Genomic DNA, 18,966 nt, shown 5'->3' with positions numbered 1-18,966 from the left:
CTAAGATCCTAAAATTGAGAGCAACATGATTGGGTTTTGAATTCCATTGCCCTTCGTCAACTCTGCCACGCCAGCGCGTTGGTAGTTGACAAGGATCCTAACCAACCTCTATTTTTTAAATTCCTAAAAATGAAATTATTTTACAAATGTTATCTTATTCTTGATAAGATGAGTTTAGAGTCATGCCAGGCCATTTTATACCTCTTCCTTGTTGCCTAAGAACAAAGAGCAATATTCATTTTATTTGCCCCCAAGTGTGGTGTACTAGTAAGGTACTTTAAAGAATAAATAAAAAGATCCAGAGTTTGAATTTTTAATAGTGATGAATATTCAAGTTTGACAAACTGTGTTCTAAATTTATCGGATGCGTTAATGAGAGGAAAAGTTAATTCTACAAATTGTAACAACTATCTTTTAATTTCTATAACAGTTTATTGATCATGCGACATTTTTTATCATTTGAAGATGAAGATCTATAACTGTAACTTTTTTATTTACCTTCTCTTAGATGATTGTAGGGTTGACCGTGTGGAACCGCTGGATGACAGATTTCACTTTTTTATTGAAGAAAAAAAAGATGAAGATCTAAATAATATTATATTTTCAAATTACAAAACAAATCAAGAGGACTCATATGACCCACTAAATGAATTATCACTATAGCATATAGTAGCTAGTAGTTATTGCAATAGTATCATTGTATCAATTGAGAATGAAAATTTAAGTTCTCGGAGCATAGTTGAGTTGGTTACGACGGAGCAGAATTGCTAAAGTGGACGAAGCCAAGATAATGTCCTCTTCCGTCATGGTCAACTATACCTTCTCGATTCATCTCCTTACAGATGATCATGAGATCAACTATATAGAATCGTTGGAGGGTAGATTCTACTGGAGAGGAGGTAAATTAATTTATTTAAATGCTAAAATAATTGATGTTTTTTACAACAAAAAAAAATACACACATATGATGTTTTTTACAAAAAAAACATAGTATTTGATGTTTTTTACAAAAACACCCATTTGATGTTTTTACACATACCGGACAACTCAAATAACAAACATACCATTTGATGTTTTTTACAAAAACACCCACTGATGTTTTTTTACACATACCAGACAACTTACGAGTATTTTGGATAAAACATCCATTTAATGTTTTTTACAAAAAAAAACAGTCTATTTGATGATTTTTGCCCAAGTTATTTTTACCTATGCAATAAAATTGAGAAATTGAGCCAACTAAACTTAGGGGATTCAGGGTTTGTACTCTGTGCATTGGATCGGATAACATACCATGATACCAATGAACAATGGAGCTTTTCTTTCTCACCCTTCTATATGAAATTTTTAATAAACCAAGCCGAAAAAAAAACAAGAATTTCAATCTAAAAGCGCAAGTTCACCAAACATGTTCCCACAAAGTTGTACTTTAATATCGCAGGTAAAAGTAAAGACAACAAATATTTCATAATCCCAATGCTGCCAAAAGAACAATAAATTACCATGAATCACCCTTACAAATCGCGCATAGTAAACACTTCTATACACGTAAACACCTAACCAGAGATCATCTCTGGGAAGGGCAGCAAATCTTTCTATGAATTAAAATCCAAATGAACATAATATACAGTAACCGTGGAAAGAAAGGTGGGTGTATATTTTCAGCTTCAATCTCTCCACTGCGCTAAATTCAGCATTTCTCAATCAGCTGGTCTCACTTATACAAACACTGTTTCACCTTTGATTGTCAGATCAAATCAAATAGAAAGAGAACGATTGTAGTGTAAGTCCATTTGGCATAGTCCGAAAATAAAACTTCTAAAGAGATGATGAAGACGACGACACCACAATCATAGGTGAATGTGTGATGTAATTAACCTGTTCCATATCACAAGAAATAAATGATCAGCGAAGAGAAAGAAGTAAATAAAGCAATATGATGAGCCACGCATCTATAGTCAAACCTTCTTCGCAGAAGGCAAAAACACCTCCCAACATGTCGTCGTCATCATCTCCATCCTCAGGCTTTTCTCTCTCACAGTGGCTGCTGTTGCTGTCTGCATCAACAGCTTCAGTTAACTCACGGCAGTCATCGAGCTCTGATACTTTACAATAGCCTTCGTCAAAACATTGGGCAATTTCAACTGAATTATGGGAATCAGAATGCTCAGCATGATATGTGTAGCTGCTGGGGATGGACGACTTTGGAACTTTACCACCATCATTTGCAGCCAGTCTACCATTACATGACAAACTATTTGATCTTGCTGACACCCCGTTAATTATACAGTCATCCACGATAGGATAGCTTTGACTGTAGTCTGCATGCAGTTGCATGTAATCTTTGGAGTACCTACTTGGCACTGTATTTGGTTTAGTTTCTGATGATGCAGGAATACCATTGCTGATAATTGAAGATGAATCATGACCAGATTCACTTGGCATAGCCTTCTCTATCGAGGGTAATATAACTGGTTTACCAGACTCTGTGTGATTAAAATCAAGTAAACCATTTGTTGGTCTTGTCCCTAGTAATGGCAGGTCACAATGAATTTCAGATGATCCAATTTCTTAACAGAATTACATTAAATTGAGAAGTTCTACTTACCAAAATCTGACCGAGAGATGAAAGATGATGTATTAAATCTATGATTAGCTGTATTCTTGGTGAACTCAACTTTATCTTGGGAAACTGCTACTGATGAAGTTCCATCTACACCACCAACTCTGCAAGAATGCAAACCATATCAGTTAGATTTTGCATAGTCAAAATCAGTTCCTACTGTTCATTTCATATTCTTCTATTGATCATGAATAGATATTTCAGCATGGTTTTGAATGATCTGAACTGAACCACGTTTAATCACAATCAAGCTAGTTAAATGTTTTGAGAACAGTTTTCGACCCAAAACTCAAAAGTTCAAGTTCAATGTTTCTTTTATATATATAGAAGTTAACTTACCAACTCCAAGGAGAACCAAGCCTATGATCATCACTGAGGTCAAACTTAATCAATAATGAAAACTTAGCTTATTTTTGAGTTCATAGCATGTCAAAATATTTTAAGAGATTTTTCACCTCTTTCTCATCCTAACACCACAAAAATTTGCAAGTTCTTCCTAGCTCGATAAGATGAGTTAAAATAGTTAACATCAGGAGAAAATTAATCAGTAGAGCATATAAATTTCTTCCTTTTTCTATTACCATAAAAACACAACACAAAAGTTTGCAATTTCTCTTCTATTTCAATTATGACAACTAAAGGTTGATGCGTCAATGCCAAGAGAACTGGGAAAATCTTATTGATAAGTTTTCGGCGATCTTCTTTAAACTTAAACCTATGAGAATTGAGAAATTACAACATAGACGTTTATCCTTAAGTTCCTGCTAAATTGCGCAAACAAAAAGACCCACCTAAAATAGTAGAGGCAGATATCATGACAGAACACACATGTAAAACTAAAAAGAAATTAGGCTACATCATTTTCAGCAGCCAGAATTTTTGCTTTGAAAGCAATTGACATATAGCAAAGAGAGATTAACAAATGATATAGGAGAGAATAAATGTCATGGCATGTATGTATTTCATCACCTTATGCAATCTTAGCAAGAATATGAGGGTTGCTCAAAAAACAAAGAGATTTTTACTAAGGAATCTAAATAATTCTTCAATATATGACAACTATCATTCAAGATGCAGACCAAACAATTCTTCTGGCATCTCAAGAAGAAATGAAGAACATCCCTTTGCACGTGCAGAAGATTAACTGAGGCCCAGAAAACAAGGCTGTGAAACAGGTTCAAGGATCCTAAAAAAAAAAGGGGGGGGGGGGGGGGGGGACAATGAATTTGAGAAGTCTAGTCTCTATCATCTTACTAAGCACAACCACAACTTCCACATGTGTCAGCCATTCAGGTGCCTATCTTACTAAATGAGAAAGAAATCTAGGACAAAATGAGACGACACAATAAAATGCAGACATTTAACGAAGTGAAAGAAATATAGGACTGCTGACCACAAAAAAGAGATGATTATAGAGAACTGAACTAGATCCTCTGAATCATTCAAAAAATTTCAATTTAAAATAATCATATCAACCTTACATTAAATCATTCAATCAATATAGTCCATTGATGAACAAGGATAAATTTAATAGGGTATGCCAAAATGAGGAAATGTATTTCTAGTCCCACTTTCCACCATTAGCTAGCTATTAGAACTTGATTAACTAAATGTGTTTAAGTTAAACAATATTTTAGAAAAATTTGTTTCCTTAAGGTTCTTATGAAAGTGGTAAGTATTCATCTGGTCACAAAATAACTCTTTTAGTGTGACATTGGAAAATGAGAAGATGATCAATATGTTAAGGAGATGAATTTGTAACAGTAAGCCATTTCAGATTTCTAGACCTCCAACCCCAGTAGCAAGTTCTACCAGAGTGGTATGTATTTGTTAGTGGGCCCAAGGGAAAAGTGGGTTTTTGAGGTTAGCAAGGCTGCAGGATTTCAGGCCAAGGCAGTAGTGGAAGAGTACCTGTCAGTTCCTTCTGATTGGAAGCTGCAGAATTGCTCAAAAACAGGAAACAAATCCTTTCTCTTCACTTCCACCTCATCAAAATGTAGTTTTTCAATCTCAATCTCTCCGCCAGTAAGATCTGTTGCAGAAACTTCACCAGCTCCCGATGTAGTTAATATGCAAAAGCAAATCTACAATGCAAATTAAACATAAATTATTTGTCAAGTCAAAAGAACCGGTAAGTCCTTGGTGAATTGCTCAGTAACAAAATAGCTGTACCTTTGATTTCTGCCATATTGGAATCTTTCCTGAGTTAATCTGCACTTCAGCATTTGAGAGGAACCAGTTGGATCTTTCGCTTCTAACTGACTCTACCCCAGCTGCACCACTGGCAGTAGACATGGCATATAATGTTTCAGTATCTTCAGAATCTCCAGAATCCATGACTTTCTCACTAATTTGCTGACTGCGCAACATAACTCTAGAAATATTTTCCTCCCTTTCAGGCCAATTTGACCTTCTACAAACATCCCACCATTGAACTGGCTCAGAGTTTACACGTAATTCTTCATCTTGAACTTGCAATAGAGGAGCAGGTACAGCTTTCAAGCTGCTATCAGTGGATTCCACTAAGGAAGATGGAAGAAGTTCATGTTGTATGACATAGCCCGATGGGGAGAACAGCAGGATATGTTCCAAAGATTTTGCCTTGGAACTACCTGTTATAGAATCACGGTTCAGAGAATTATGGAACACAGCAGCAATGGCACCTGATGGTGCAGAAGCCTTCCCCACGGCAGAAGTAGCAACATTGCTTACAGTGTTTAGCCAACCAGAATTAAAATTTTTTATTCTACTAATTACAGAGTATGTGATTGGAGATGGAGGTGCGTGTAACTGTTGGTGGATCATACAACATGAAGCTGACCACCAGGGTGATGTTATATTAGGAGTAAGAATTGGGCCTTCACCATTTATAGTTTGTGGTTGAAGGCTAGCATCACCACCAAAGGGTGATAATACATATATGTGACTAGTGCCTCTTGATGAAACAACTGAAATCCACTGACTGTAATGACTAAAAGATATATCCTGTATAATCTGTTCAAAGAAGCAAAAAAAAAAAAAAACAATCAATATAAGGTACCATTTTGTATGCATAATAATCAGGGTAAAAAAGATATTCATATTCATACTGCTGCTGTTAATCCACGATATAGCTTGTAAAGATGAACATGTGATGATGTCCAATTATAACATCCTGGGTTAGCACCATTCTGTACACGAGTTGGGATAATTCGGAAAATATTTACATTGTGCCCATGTACTGACGCTGTGACCAATAGGGTGCCACTAGGGTCAAAACACAGAGCAGATATTGGACTGCTATGAGCCCTAAATTGTGAAATGACTTCCTTTGAAACGAAATCCTTAATGACAACCTGCAAAAGATACAATTATCAATCACCCAGGAAAACATTATATACATATCAGTTCAGCCAATCATTGGTAACAAGTATATATATTCATCAATATGACGGTATTAAAAAACTGAATGTCTGGATGATATAAACACACCATTCCTATGTTATCAGGTTCATTTGGGTGTCCCATATTCTGAAACCTTCCAGATCTCCGGCCTGCACTTGATGACAAAGGAGAATTAGAACCATCAGGAAGTAGTTCTTGGCAATACTTTGACAGAGTTTTGTAACCCATATCTCCTAGATTGATAATTCCAACAGCCAATGTTTTACTAGATTCCATAGCATAACGAGCAACCAGGTTTCCACTGCTAGGAGATGTTGATGGGCTTACACCTGGAGAGGGAGTAAGGTTTTGTGGACTAAGGTGACCTGTATTTGATATGAGAGGATTATTGGAAGCATAAGCTAACCACCTAGGACCAACAGCCATCGGACCACAACCAATATTAACACCAACTGCTCCTTGTAACGGATAAGTTAGAACGCTGAACTTGCTCTCAAGTGTAACAGCATCAAAGCAGTATATCTGCCAAAAGATTTTAATTAATTAGGAAGAATTCCTAGAAATCTCAAAAATACCAAATTATCCGAGGAAAATTAAATATCATTATTACTTGTGCTGCAAGTGCGACAGCAACTATTCGCGGACTGCATCGAACAATATATACAGCAGAGCGGAATCTCAGAACATGAATATAACTGTGAGACTTGAGTGAGTAGAACCGAACAACAGTAGGAGTAGAGATACAACTTCCTGCCTGAGGTTCACTACTATTCTCTCTGATTAAAGCACTCAAACGGCCACCTTGAACCACACCTGAGCCATTGGTCTCATCACCAGCAACAACCAAGAGCATAGGATGTGATGCCCTGAACCCTTCGGTAGCTTCAGAACTGACTGGTGTGGGCTGCATCTGTAAAAAAGTAACTGGGCCATCACGCTTAGAAACCAGTTCGCAGACACTAGAGGCATCGTCAACATCAAGCACTTGAAATCCATTTGAATAACCAAGAAGTAGAACACGCTTAAAGGAAGATATACCAAGCTCCAGCTTATCAAAGCCAGCCCATAATACCTGTAAGACCAAAAGAAAATGCAACAAAAACTCAGACTGTTAGACTTAGAAACACAGCAGATAAAGTTACATGGACCACTTGGGATAAACATAAAACATGCAAGAGAAGAAAGAAGCCTCACAAAAGAAGAAATGTGTTTATTCCAATCATGACCTTGCTACCATAAGTGTATACACCTCAAAGAATACTTCATGCAGAAAAAATGAATTATCAATATTTTAGAAAAGTACAGTAAGTCTGTGTTAGAATAAAATTCTTAAGAATCATAGTTCCAATTCCTATATTTGAACCTTGAGTTCAATGTTCAAATTGAATTTTAAGTTATAATTCCTATTTGTGAGTTCAATGGAGGGATGAGAAACATGTAGCCAACCCAAAGAGTTGAGACCATGGTTGTCGGGTATGTGATTTGAATCTTGGGATTGTAGGGAAAGGTTAATACTTTCCAAGCTGGTATATTCATTCCAAATCCTAAGCAGAATCTAAATTGGATTACGCTCTGAATTGGCCTGTATATTTCTTATAATTCCAAACACAAGAAATGAAAATCCAGTTTTCATTGACTAACCTAAATCCAAACACAATAATTGGAATTAGAGTTCTTCCATTTTTTTTTTTTTGTCATGTAAAGTTGGAATTCTATTCCTAAAGGAATTGGGTTCAAACAAGAAAACGGACCATCAAGTCTAACAATTTGGAAACACCACCGACAATAACCATAACGCAAGTGTTTAATTTCCTAGACAAAATAAGATATTTGAATCAGCACATCAAATATTTTCCCTAGTGAATATTTCTACTCTTCCTCCAATTGAATTTTAGCTAGAAAAAGTAAACAAAGGATAAGCACCTTCAATGCCTTTGGTTCTTCCTAATCCAACACTATGGAGTAAAATAGGTTCTACTCGTCCGACCAGTTGAAATTGAGCAACCTGAGCGGCATTGCTGGTTACTCATAAGACTTCAGAGCTATAACCCTAAATACCCACGGAGCAGTTTGCATTCATCGGAGCCCTTTCCCACGATAAAACATAGAACCTAATCACACCACAATCCAACCGAATTGGAGAAGACAGATCTATCTCCCCAAAGCAAGAAAAATAAGATAATTTCTCTTTTCGGTGTGAAAAAACTAACCTGGTCCTTCTCATCGTCTGCCGGCGACGCGATCGACGCGGCGACAGATGCCCCGGCGGATCGGACGCTGCTCGCGACCGACCCCGCGTTCGACGACACTGTCTTGAGGCACGAGGAGATGATCCGCAGCGAGCTCGGAAGCAGACCGTTCTTACCTTTGCCCCGAGTCATCCTCCTCTATCTCCTCTACCACCACCACCCCACCGCCCCGCCGCCGCCGCCGCCCATCGATAAATCCCACCCCGATGGTGAATACCATCCGACTCCAAACCACTCCACCCTCTTCCCTCACAAAGATTTCACCTCCTCCTCCCTCTTCACCTCCTCTCCCTAAGCTTTGACTTCACCGCCATAATTCTCATCCCTATCGCTCCTTACGGGACTGCCCAACTCACGCACAAAAGAAAAAAAAAACAACAACAAATTAAAACCAACTTCACCCGTCTCTCTCTCTCTTCTCTTTAATTTTCTCTCTCTCCTGCTTTCGTGTTCTCCTTTCCAAATCATGATCAGAAAATCAGTCTGTTCCGCGGTGCACGATAGCAGACGTTCGCGGAATGAGTAAAAATTTAATTAAATCGAATAAATTCATTAAATTGATCAAATTAAAAATTTTGATTTAATTATTTTAAAATTTTATTTAAAAAAATTAAATTAATTAAATTAATTGGGTTCGATTTTTGATTTTAAAATTTTTTATTTGATTAAATTAAATTATTTAAATTAAAAAAATAATTTATAAATTTTAAATAAATAAATTTATAAATTCTTAATTAATTAATAAAATTTTCATAATATTTAAAAATTTTAATTAAAAATTAAATTAATCGATAAAATATCGATTCAATTTATTAAAAATTTTGATCAATTAATTAAAAAAAATTAATTTATTTAATTTAATTAAATTTAATTTTAATCGAATACTCCATCTATCGGATCCCGTCCAGCTAAAGGAAGTTACAGGATAACAAAAACGATATGAACGAATACCGGAACGGGTGTTATATTAATTATTCAACACGCAGCGGGAATTTGTACCGGAGATCACGGTTACGGATCCATTTGACAGTTCACAATAATTCCGTGGACTCCGGTGGCGCGTTGAATCAGGTAACAGGTAGGCTTGTGGGTGAAGTAGCTTTAATACAGGTGATGGAAGGTGAACTAGTTTGTCTTCATTTTTAATTCTGAGGCTCTCTTTTCTTTTCCCTATCTACTACGTCGTTGGATGTTCTCCTTTCTAGATCTTGCTCTTTTCTAGGATGCAAATTCTGTTGCGAACCTCATCATAAAGATGATTTATTGCTCATGTTCCAAGCATTAGCATATTTCTTAAGTATGATGTTTTTGATATTTGAGTTAGTTATGTGTATCAAGAATGTAGGTGGGTGCATTGTGCATAGGATTTGATAGCTATTGAATGTGCAATTAGTATAAATCTAAGTAGATTGGTCAGGATAGAATACTATGTAAAATGAAATTCTAATTAGTCAGGGTATGATATGTTAGGCAAGGTCTAAAAAAGTTAAGACTGAATTTTTAATAGTATGAAATCTTAGCCGGTCAAGAAAATCATATGTTGCAAGGACATCTAAAAAAATCAAAGATATCGATTATGGGAACTTCAGCCATTAGAATGACTGAAATAAATATCAATCGATTAATAGTATTTAGCAATCGATTGATACAACATAGATTTTAAGAGCATTATTGCTTAGGGGTTTTGAGATGAAAATTCTGAAGTAGGGTTCACTAATCGATTGGTGAGTCAAATCCTAAACCTCGAATTAAGATTTTGCAACACCATCGATTGGTACAATCGATTAGGTTAAATCTAAAATTCAAGATTTACACAATTATCTTATCAATCAATTGGTAAGTTGTGTCAATCGATTAGTGATCAATTTCAAGCAAATAGAAGTTGTCTGAATCAACTAGCCAGTTCGACTGAGGGTTTCTAATTGATTGGTGCAATCGATTGGCAGAGTTTACTGAGCGAGTTGAAGTCTACCAAATAGATTAACCAATTCAACTGAGAGTTGCCAATTAATTATTGCAATCGATTGTTAAAGTGTCTCGAGTGTACAGAAGATTATCAAATCAATTGGCCAATTCAATTGTGCATCAACAATAGATTGGTGATGTCCACCAATTGATTGGAATTCAAATTTTAGGATAATCTCATACATCGATCCGAAGTTAGTAACCGTTTAACGAATAGTCAACAGTCAGTAATTGATTGGTGAGTAATATTAATCGATTAGTGAGTAATGTCAATCGATTGATGGTGACAAAAATGTACAGAAACAGCCCGACTGATGCATGTTTAAAAGGGATTTTTTCTGTTAGTACTGATGGAATCAAAATATCTCCACAATGATATGATATTGTCCACTTTGGGCCTAAATCCTCATGACAAATTGTTCTTGGGCTCTCCCCAAAAGGTCTCATACCAATGGAGATACTTTTCATCTTTTTAACTCCATGATCTTTTTCATGTACTTTAGATGTGAGACTATGTTTGCACCCTTGCAACCCAACAATCTCCCCCTCAAACAAAGGACCATAGGCCCCCCCAACGTCGTTTTGATGTCTGAATCCTCGATCCACCAGGACTTTTTGCCCCTCGGTCCATCCGACCTACTAGGACTTTCCCACCTAGCCGCAGCTAGGACTTTTTACCCCTTGATCCACCCGACCTACTAGGACTTCCCACCTAGTCGCAATTAGGACTTTTTGCCCCTCGGTCCACCCGACCTACTAGGACTTCCCACCTAGTCGCAACTATGACTTTTTACCCCTCGGTCCACCCGACCTACTAGGACTTCTCACCTGGTGTCTGGTCCTCTTGATTCAGACACGGGAGCACCCACTTCCTTTGTTTTAAGGTTCAAACCACATGGTTAGATCTGGATCATGGCTCATCCGACGGTTAGTCCGGTGAAGAGCGGTCTCGCTCTGATACCACTTGTTAGTACCGATGGAATCAAAATATCTCCATAATGGTATGATATTGTCCACTTTGGGCCTAAGCCCTCATGGCTTTGTTCTTGGGCTCTCCCCAAAAGGTCTCATACCAATGGAGATACTTTCCATCCTTTTAACCCCATGATCTTTTCCATGTACTTTAGATGTGGGACTATATTTGCATCCTTGCAACCCAACATTCTCCACCAATGGAACAATAATATTTTCAAAAAATTTCTTGCTCAACCCAAGCTCAAAAGTTCTCACTTTCAACATCTTCAAGCTAACTAAGAGGAAGAATCTAGTGCTAAAAGTGTAATTCTATTCTCCTCTTCTCTCTTATTATAGTTTTCTCTCTTTTTGTTGAAATTTATAAACTTGTTGTAATCCCGCTGTAAAAAAATTTCCCCGCCTTCGAATTTGGTCCGTGAAAAAGGAAATCAATAGAGGTGATAGAACGCTAAGTTAGCCTTGGACGTAATCATCTCAGGGGAGGTAGTGAACCAAATAAAACCACCCACATTAGTGATTGTGTGTGTTGTACTTATTTCACTTCAAAGTTTCCTCTACGCATTCTCAACGACAAAGCAATTAGAGCTATTCTTCCTCTTTTAGCTGGCAAGGTTCGAACAAATAGTAGTAGTCGACTGATGGTGGCATAAGAGTCAAGCTACCTATTGAATTTTGATTAAGTCATATAAACACAACCTTGGGCATTTGTCCAAAGTTAACAACAACAAACTACAATGAAAATGGTTACTAAAAATGTGATTCAAGCTTTGTTTTTTATTCTTTATACTATTCTATTCTTCTTTGTATTTGAAGTTATAAGAAGAGAATCTGTAAGAGATTTTTTCACTTTCAATTCTACTGTGAAAGGAGAAAGATAATAGAACATTTGAGGAGTGATCTGTCTAAAAAAATTATAAGTGATGAAGTAGGAGTTCAGGAAATTATCAAACTGTATTATATCATCGTTTGCAGTTTGCCTTCAATTTGTGTAAACTGAAAATGGGTAACAAGCTCTATCTTAATTGATTAACATATAAGGGAGTTTTATGTAAGGAACATTGGGGTTTACTCAAAATGCATGAAATGAATTCAATTTGTGTTTGAAGTCAAATAAATTGATGCATTAACACATTTTAGTATGGATTTGACAAATACAATTGAATAGGTAATTAAGAACTATGATTTTAAGGACAAGAAAATTTAATTTTGAGAATTGTATGAAGTTTGAGAAATGTAATAATTTTTGAAGAAAATCTATTTTGCCTTGCTAGATATAAAAATAAATCTCTTTATAAAATTTTCAAAGATTTATGAAATTTCTAATACATTTTAGAAATTAACATGTTCGTGCTATTTAGGAGCTGATTAGTTGTATTAATTACTCATCAATTAGCTTTAAATTCAATCGATTAATGTCTAGTAAACAATAAACTAGGCCATAGAACCAGTCAACTAGAGCAGTACACAATTAATGTTTAGATTAGAATATTCAATATGATTTTAATCATGATAATTTAGATATTAATATTATAATCCATATAAGGGTTTCGAAAATTAATTAATAATCATTTTAAATGCATTAAACCATAAAAGGATAAATTCTAGGGGCCGGGTATCTTTTTAATATGTATTAAAGGAGTTAATAAAAATTTTAAAAATTTATAACATGATTTTAATTAATAATTTTTTATAATTTTAATGAATTATTAAATATTTAAAAAATATTTTTAGTATAATTATAAATTAAGGATGAGTAATATCGATTAATAATTGAATCATTTGAATAGAAATTGAACAAATTAATCTTTTTTAATTAATCGAATCGGTCAGATTTTTTAATAAAAATTAAATAAATTAAATTGATAAAATATTAATTAATTTAATTTAAAATAAAATAATTATTTTTTTCCATTTTTCATCCATCGACATGGACGTAGCAGTGGATTACTATTTTTAATTTAATAGAATTTAAAATTTTAAAATTGAGATCCAATTGAATTATATTTTTTAAAAATTGAGATCGAATTTTTGAATTAACCATATTAAAATTTTAAATTCGATTTGCTCATCCTTACCGTAAGTTAAGTAGTTGAATTTAATTTTAAATTTTGATATTTGGTATAGCTGTCAAACACACCAATCTATGATGGAGCGGATCCATCCACTAAAAATCTATCATATGGCGGGATGAAACAGGCCGATCCACCAACTTAGCAAGTTGAAAAATATCCAACTCAATTCAACCTAAAATGGATTATGGGTTAGGCGGGCCAACCTACATATCCGTCAAAAATAAAAAAATATTAAAAATTTTAAATTTGAATTATAATTGAAATATTTAAACTTAAATTATAATTTAGTCGGATCAAACACACTAATTCATTGAATTTTCTATTTTAATTTTAAAATTTAAAATAAATTAATAAATTTTCTCAATCCGCGGACCAATCTAAATATGTCTCAGGCCAATCGACACAGGTCGTGAGCCTAGGCGGATCAATCCATCTTAAAATGAGTTATAAAATTTTAATTCAATCTATTTAAATTACTTAGCGGAACGGATCAATTTGATGAGCTCAATTCAAATTGATAGCTATAATATTTGCAGAAAGAGGCCCAACCAAATTTGGATGTCTTGTGTTTGACCTAATTTATCTAAATTATTTAACGAAACAGATCAATTTGACGGATCCAACATAAATTGACAACTATAATATTTACAGAAAAAGGCACGACCAAATTAGGACGTCTTGAGTTCGAGCCATAAGTCTTGTTTGGCTCAGACACAGCCCCGTTCCTTACTCTGAACGGATAAACACGCATTAATTTAATATTTATTTTATTTTATTAATCTCCCTTCCCAAGTCTACTAAAGATATGGAAATAAGAGACCGCCTTAAATAATTAATGACACGTTGCCCCACCAGCCAGCCTTTAATTAATCATTCAATTTCCTGGAAGGTGCGGTCCATTTCGCCGTTTAATCAACGACCAGCCGCGCTTTCCTTCATCTGACGGTGAGAAACCGCGTGGGCCCCCTCGTCCACACACACTCCGCCCTCCATAAATACACCCCCCTTCGTCTCCTCTCCCCCTCGCTCATAATATCTCCTTCTTTAGGGACTAGTTAGCAAAAAGGCCCACCGCCCTCGCTTCGCCGGCGGGGGGAAGAGGCGAGAACGACGCCGGAGATCTGGAACCACCTCCTCGATTTCTCCGCCACCGCAGAACGGCCTCGCTGCCATGGGAACCGAGGTGCTCCGCCCCCAAGACTGCCTCCTCCGCCCCTCGCCCGCCCTACGGAACTCCCGGCCGCAACCCCCGCCCAGGCAGCTACGCCGAAGGAGGGAGGGCTCGCCGAAGCAGCCCGGAAAGCCCAGCCTAACCATGGGGCAGGTGACCATCCTCCGGCGCGGGGAGTCGCTGCCGGCCGCACAGCCGAAAGGGGGCGGTGCGGATCGCCCGGCCGACGCCTCCGTCGTCTGGGACCCTGCGGTGTTCGATGTGGAGCGGCTGGGTCCGGATCCGGCCTTCATCCCCAAGCAGATCCGTCTGAAGCCGCCGGCCCCGGAGGCGGCGACGCAGGCGCGGGACGAGTACGCCGGATCGGCGTTCCACCTCTCCCCGTCGCCCCGTGCGCTGCCGCTCCCGACCTTCTCAAGGGCCAAGGAGGCGCCGCCGGCGGTGGATTCCTCTGCCACAAAGGATCTGAGGCGATTGCTTCGGCTGGAATGACAAAAAAAAAGAACAGATCTGGAAATAATAATAATCACACAAAAAAAAAACCGAGGAAGAATCCGAGGGACGTATTCCCGATCTTCTTCCCGATGGCGTTCAAATAGTCCAACCTTTTTTCCTTTATTTTCCGTCTGATTTTTGAAAGGCGGATGGATCGGAAAAAGCTGGATGATTTGTTCATGGACTAGTTCGTGGTTGTCGCTGTATATTGAAATGGTTCGAAATGGTGGTTCCAACGACGTTTGGTAAAGTTGTTTCCTTGCGCCAGGCAATAACTTTATTAAATTGGCTTTATTTGTTCTTTTTCTTTTTCTTTATTAAAGTTAAGCAACCGTGATGACACGCTACTGTTCGACTATTATTGATATCAGGTCGAGCCTTTTAGAAATTTGCAAGATTTGGTGGCTCAATCGAGAAAAGGAATGGTTGCATGAGATGTAGACATGTGGCGGGATCGCCCGGAGCCACGTGGTAAATTCTGATTTGGCCAACGGGAACACAGGTCAGCATGACCCATGGCCTAGTTGAAGTTGAATTCGGATCCAGCCAGTTTGACTCATAGCTGAACTCGAGTCTAACCAATCTGATTCACTGTTGAGCGTAACTTGAGTTAGCCAAACTCATGGTAGAATTTGGGTTGAATCAGTTGGATGTAGGATTGAGCTTGGATCAGGCCAGTAACTCAAAGAGAGGAGCCACGCGACTAATAGTTAGCTTTGGTCATTTTTTGTTAAACAAGTATTTTTTTTAAAAAAAAAATACTGATAATAAATGATCGATAATTTTTTAAAATATTATTTGGTAAATAAATTTTCACCGATAATTCTAAAAAATTATCAATTATTTTTAGAAAAATGGTTAGTAAATTTGAAAAATACTAATAAACTATATCAATAATTGCTTTTTGGCCAATAATATTTTTTTCAAAATTTATTTTTTTAAATTTATTTCAATTATTTTTTCTACATTAAAAAGAATAAGAAAAATATATAATATAATATATATCCATATATCATCCAATAAGTAATAAATTATTCAAAAATTACAAAAAAATATTATTATTATGTTATATAAAAGTAACAATTGAATGAGTATACAAGGTACCCGAAAATATTAAAATTATTTTCACTTATGTAAAGTAATCCACTAGATTGATATGCGGTTGTACCTTTGGATCTCGTTAGAGCTAGACTTTCCTTTATCTTATTCACCAACCTTTATACGCATGAAAGACCTCTAGATAACTTGATAATGCTCATGCACGATGACCTATAAAAACAAAAAAAATTAATTTTTAATAAATTAAAATAATATACAAATAATAAAAATTCTAAACAAATTTAATTCAAATGTAAACATATTTCATAGTTGAATTTGGAAGATCAACTAAAGTGCTAGTTGTGCTATGTGTTAATTGTGAAAGTTTACTTAGCACATATGATAAGACTAATTTATATACGGTATGCTTTGGGTGGCATCTACAATTTTAAAAATAATAATAATTAAGATTCATATTTAAAAACACAAATAGGAGAATCCCTCACATATTATATAATAAATTAATAAGTACTAGAAACAAGAGACTTACTACTAGATGTCAAATAAAAATTTTAAATTCCAATGTCATGATTCATTGCACAATAACATAATAATTTTTATATACCTTTGGATGTCAAAAATATTACAAATCAAATAAAATTCTTGATAGTTTATAATTTCTTCTTTAGAACCATAATATTCACAATCAAAGATTCACCAAAATGATTCTTGATATTGACTATTGGTTGTTATCTCAAAAAGCTTCTCATTTATAAGATCTTCAATATTTTTACTATGAAACTCATGCGATTCGAAAATGTTTGATAATGTAATCTTTTATATCTCCATTATCATGTAAGAAATTAATACACTTTAGATAAAATAAATATCTAAAATCAAACATTTAATGCTGAAGATCAATCAAACACTTCTTGACTAAAAGATACAAAAATGATTTGTATACACATACATATATTATTGAAGTTGTAATTTATAATTCTTCAAAGTATAATATTCATCAATTATAGAATCTGAGTCAATATTTGAAACAAATTCTCTTTCAATGTAGATAATAATAGAATTTGTCAGAAAGCTCTCTCCCATTCTATTATGAAGAATTATTTTTAACATGTTTCATAGTCAAAAATTTACGTTTTATAGTTATTGTGGAAATCAACAAAATTAAAACTAGACTGATCAACTTATTGATCAAATTATAATATTGCAACTTTTTATTTCAAATAACCCTCGATATAATTCTAAGATAGTATACATTTTTTAAAATTCTCATGACAAATTACATCAAACTCATAATGTTGTAGCTAACACCTCAAATGATACATGTTCTATTCAATAAAGTCCTTAGGATAATACTTTTAAGATTGTATAAATCTTATCAATATTAAACCATTGAAAATTATCTTTTGGATCCAAAGCAAATCTAAGCATAAGAAGTTCTACTGTCTCATTACTAAATCTAGAGTTTAACTCTTCTAATTAAAAATCTATTATAGTATTAAATATATTATGATGAAAGTGATGCTCAACTATAATGATATTCTTTTACCGACATGAACGACTAGAATGTGTATACCGAGAATCTTTGGTATATCAACATTAAGCTTATGCAAAATGATTTGACACACGAAAGAAAAATATCCAAACCATCACTTAGAGAAGTGCTTTAGTTATAGACACCAAATCCATTATATTTATGATATCAACAGAATTTTATTGCAAGACACGACAAAGTAATTTTTAATCCCCATAATTTTATGCATCAAATGCAAAATAAAAATGAAATTAAAAGATTTCATCACTATTAAAGAACCATTAACTTCCCCACACATCGAAGTAGATGTCAGTGATAATGCTTTCAAAAATATTTATAATTGATACAAAAACAGAGGAGAAAAAGGATAAAGGGAAAAAACCAACATATCATTGATACCAAAAATAAGTCTATAAATAGGCTTTTACAATAGACCATCTCAACATGAATAATTAAAAATAAAAGACTCGGTTACCTAAAAACCCGGACAAATCAAAAACAAGACAAATTATCTAAATTTTTTAACACCCTCCCTTAAACTGAAGTCGGCAGAAATCAATTTAAAAGAAAACAACAACAGCACGTGAATAAACTCCAAGTAGATCACGTAACCTCACAAATGTAGCTACCTTGAGAGGCTTGGTCTGTATATCTGCAACTTGATCTTCACTTCGGCAATAAACTAGTTTGATTGTTCCATCATTGCTGAGATCTCTTAAAAAATAATACTTCATATCGATATATTTGCTTCTGCCGTGTAGCACAGGATTTTTAAAGAGTTTGATTGCTGAACTGTTATCACAAAAAATTATAGTTGCTTCAACTTGTTTGAACTGAAGCTCTCCAAGAATTTTTCTCAACCATATAGCTTGACAAGCACAAGCAGTTGCAGCAATAAATTCAGCTTCGGTAGTTGACAAGGAGACAATTGGTTGTTTCTTGGAAGACCATGATACAGCTCCTGTGCCCAACATAAATACATAGCCTGAAGTGCTCTTTCTATCATCTTGATCTCCTACATAATCACTATCAGTAAACCCGAACAATTCTGATTTTTCACCCTTCTTGTAGAATAATCCAAAATCTTTAGTTCCTTGTAAGTAGTGAAGGATTCTCTTGGCAGCTAACAAATGTATTTCTGTTGGATTTTTCATGTATCTACTTATTAAACTCACTGGATACATTATTTCTGGCCTTGTTGCAGTTAAATACATCAAGCTGCCAACAATTTGCTTATAAATTGTACTATCCACCTTCTTCCCTTCAGGATCTTTGTTTAGCTTCAAGACAAACTCAGTTGGAGTGCTTACAGGATTGCAATCCTTCATTTGAAACCTGTTCAAAATTTCTTGCACATACTTCTTTTGAGAAACAAAGATTCCATTAGTTGATTGCACTACTTCCATGCCAAGGAAGTAATGCATCATTCCAAGATCAGACAT

The 18,966-nt window shown here is 35.3% G+C and overlaps 2 protein-coding genes across 2 annotated transcripts; one reads left to right on the top strand and one right to left on the bottom strand.

Moving 5' to 3' along the window:
- Positions 1 to 1,480: 1,480 nt before the first annotated feature.
- Positions 1,481 to 8,419, bottom strand: LOC141848729 (autophagy-related protein 18g-like). The gene is made up of 9 exons (XM_074736775.1): positions 8,218 to 8,419; positions 6,618 to 7,079; positions 6,095 to 6,529; positions 5,713 to 5,958; positions 4,796 to 5,617; positions 4,535 to 4,707; positions 2,609 to 2,727; positions 1,965 to 2,528; positions 1,481 to 1,878 (listed from the first exon to the last, which is right to left on the bottom strand). The coding sequence occupies exons 1-9, from the start codon at positions 8,386 to 8,388 to the stop codon at positions 1,874 to 1,876; spliced, it is 2,997 nt and encodes a 998-aa protein (XP_074592876.1). The 5' UTR covers positions 8,389 to 8,419; the 3' UTR covers positions 1,481 to 1,873.
- Positions 8,420 to 14,304: 5,885 nt separating this feature from the next.
- On the top strand, positions 14,305 to 15,226 carry LOC141848250 (uncharacterized). Its single transcript, XM_074736305.1, has one exon. It carries the CDS (start codon positions 14,440 to 14,442, stop codon positions 14,929 to 14,931), a length of 492 nt encoding a protein of 163 aa, XP_074592406.1. The 5' UTR covers positions 14,305 to 14,439; the 3' UTR covers positions 14,932 to 15,226.
- The last annotated feature ends 3,740 nt before the right edge of the window (positions 15,227 to 18,966 follow it).

This window comes from Curcuma longa, chromosome 17 (assembly GCF_044706935.1).
Source record: "Curcuma longa cultivar G26 ecotype Majalengka, Jawa Barat chromosome 17, ITB_CL_G26_1.1, whole genome shotgun sequence".
In the NCBI taxonomy this organism is placed as follows: domain Eukaryota; kingdom Viridiplantae; phylum Streptophyta; class Magnoliopsida; order Zingiberales; family Zingiberaceae; genus Curcuma; species Curcuma longa.
Note: the sequence above shows the minus strand (reverse complement) of the source record. Positions and strands in the feature narration are given on the sequence as shown.

Excerpts from the sequence above, each read along its gene's own strand:
- LOC141848729 (XM_074736775.1), bottom strand. The coding sequence starts at position 8,388 with ATGACTCGGGGCAAAGGTAAGAACGGTCTGCTTCCGAGCTCGCTGCGG. Across the intron at positions 5,959-6,094 it reads AACCTGATAACATAGGAATG|GTTGTCATTAAGGATTTCGT; the intron begins GTGTGTTTATAT and ends TATCTTTTGCAG. Across the intron at positions 5,618-5,712 it reads ATCGTGGATTAACAGCAGCA|ATTATACAGGATATATCTTT; the intron begins GTATGAATATGA and ends TTCTTTGAACAG.
- LOC141848250 (XM_074736305.1), top strand. The coding sequence starts at position 14,440 with ATGGGAACCGAGGTGCTCCGCCCCCAAGACTGCCTCCTCCGCCCCTCG.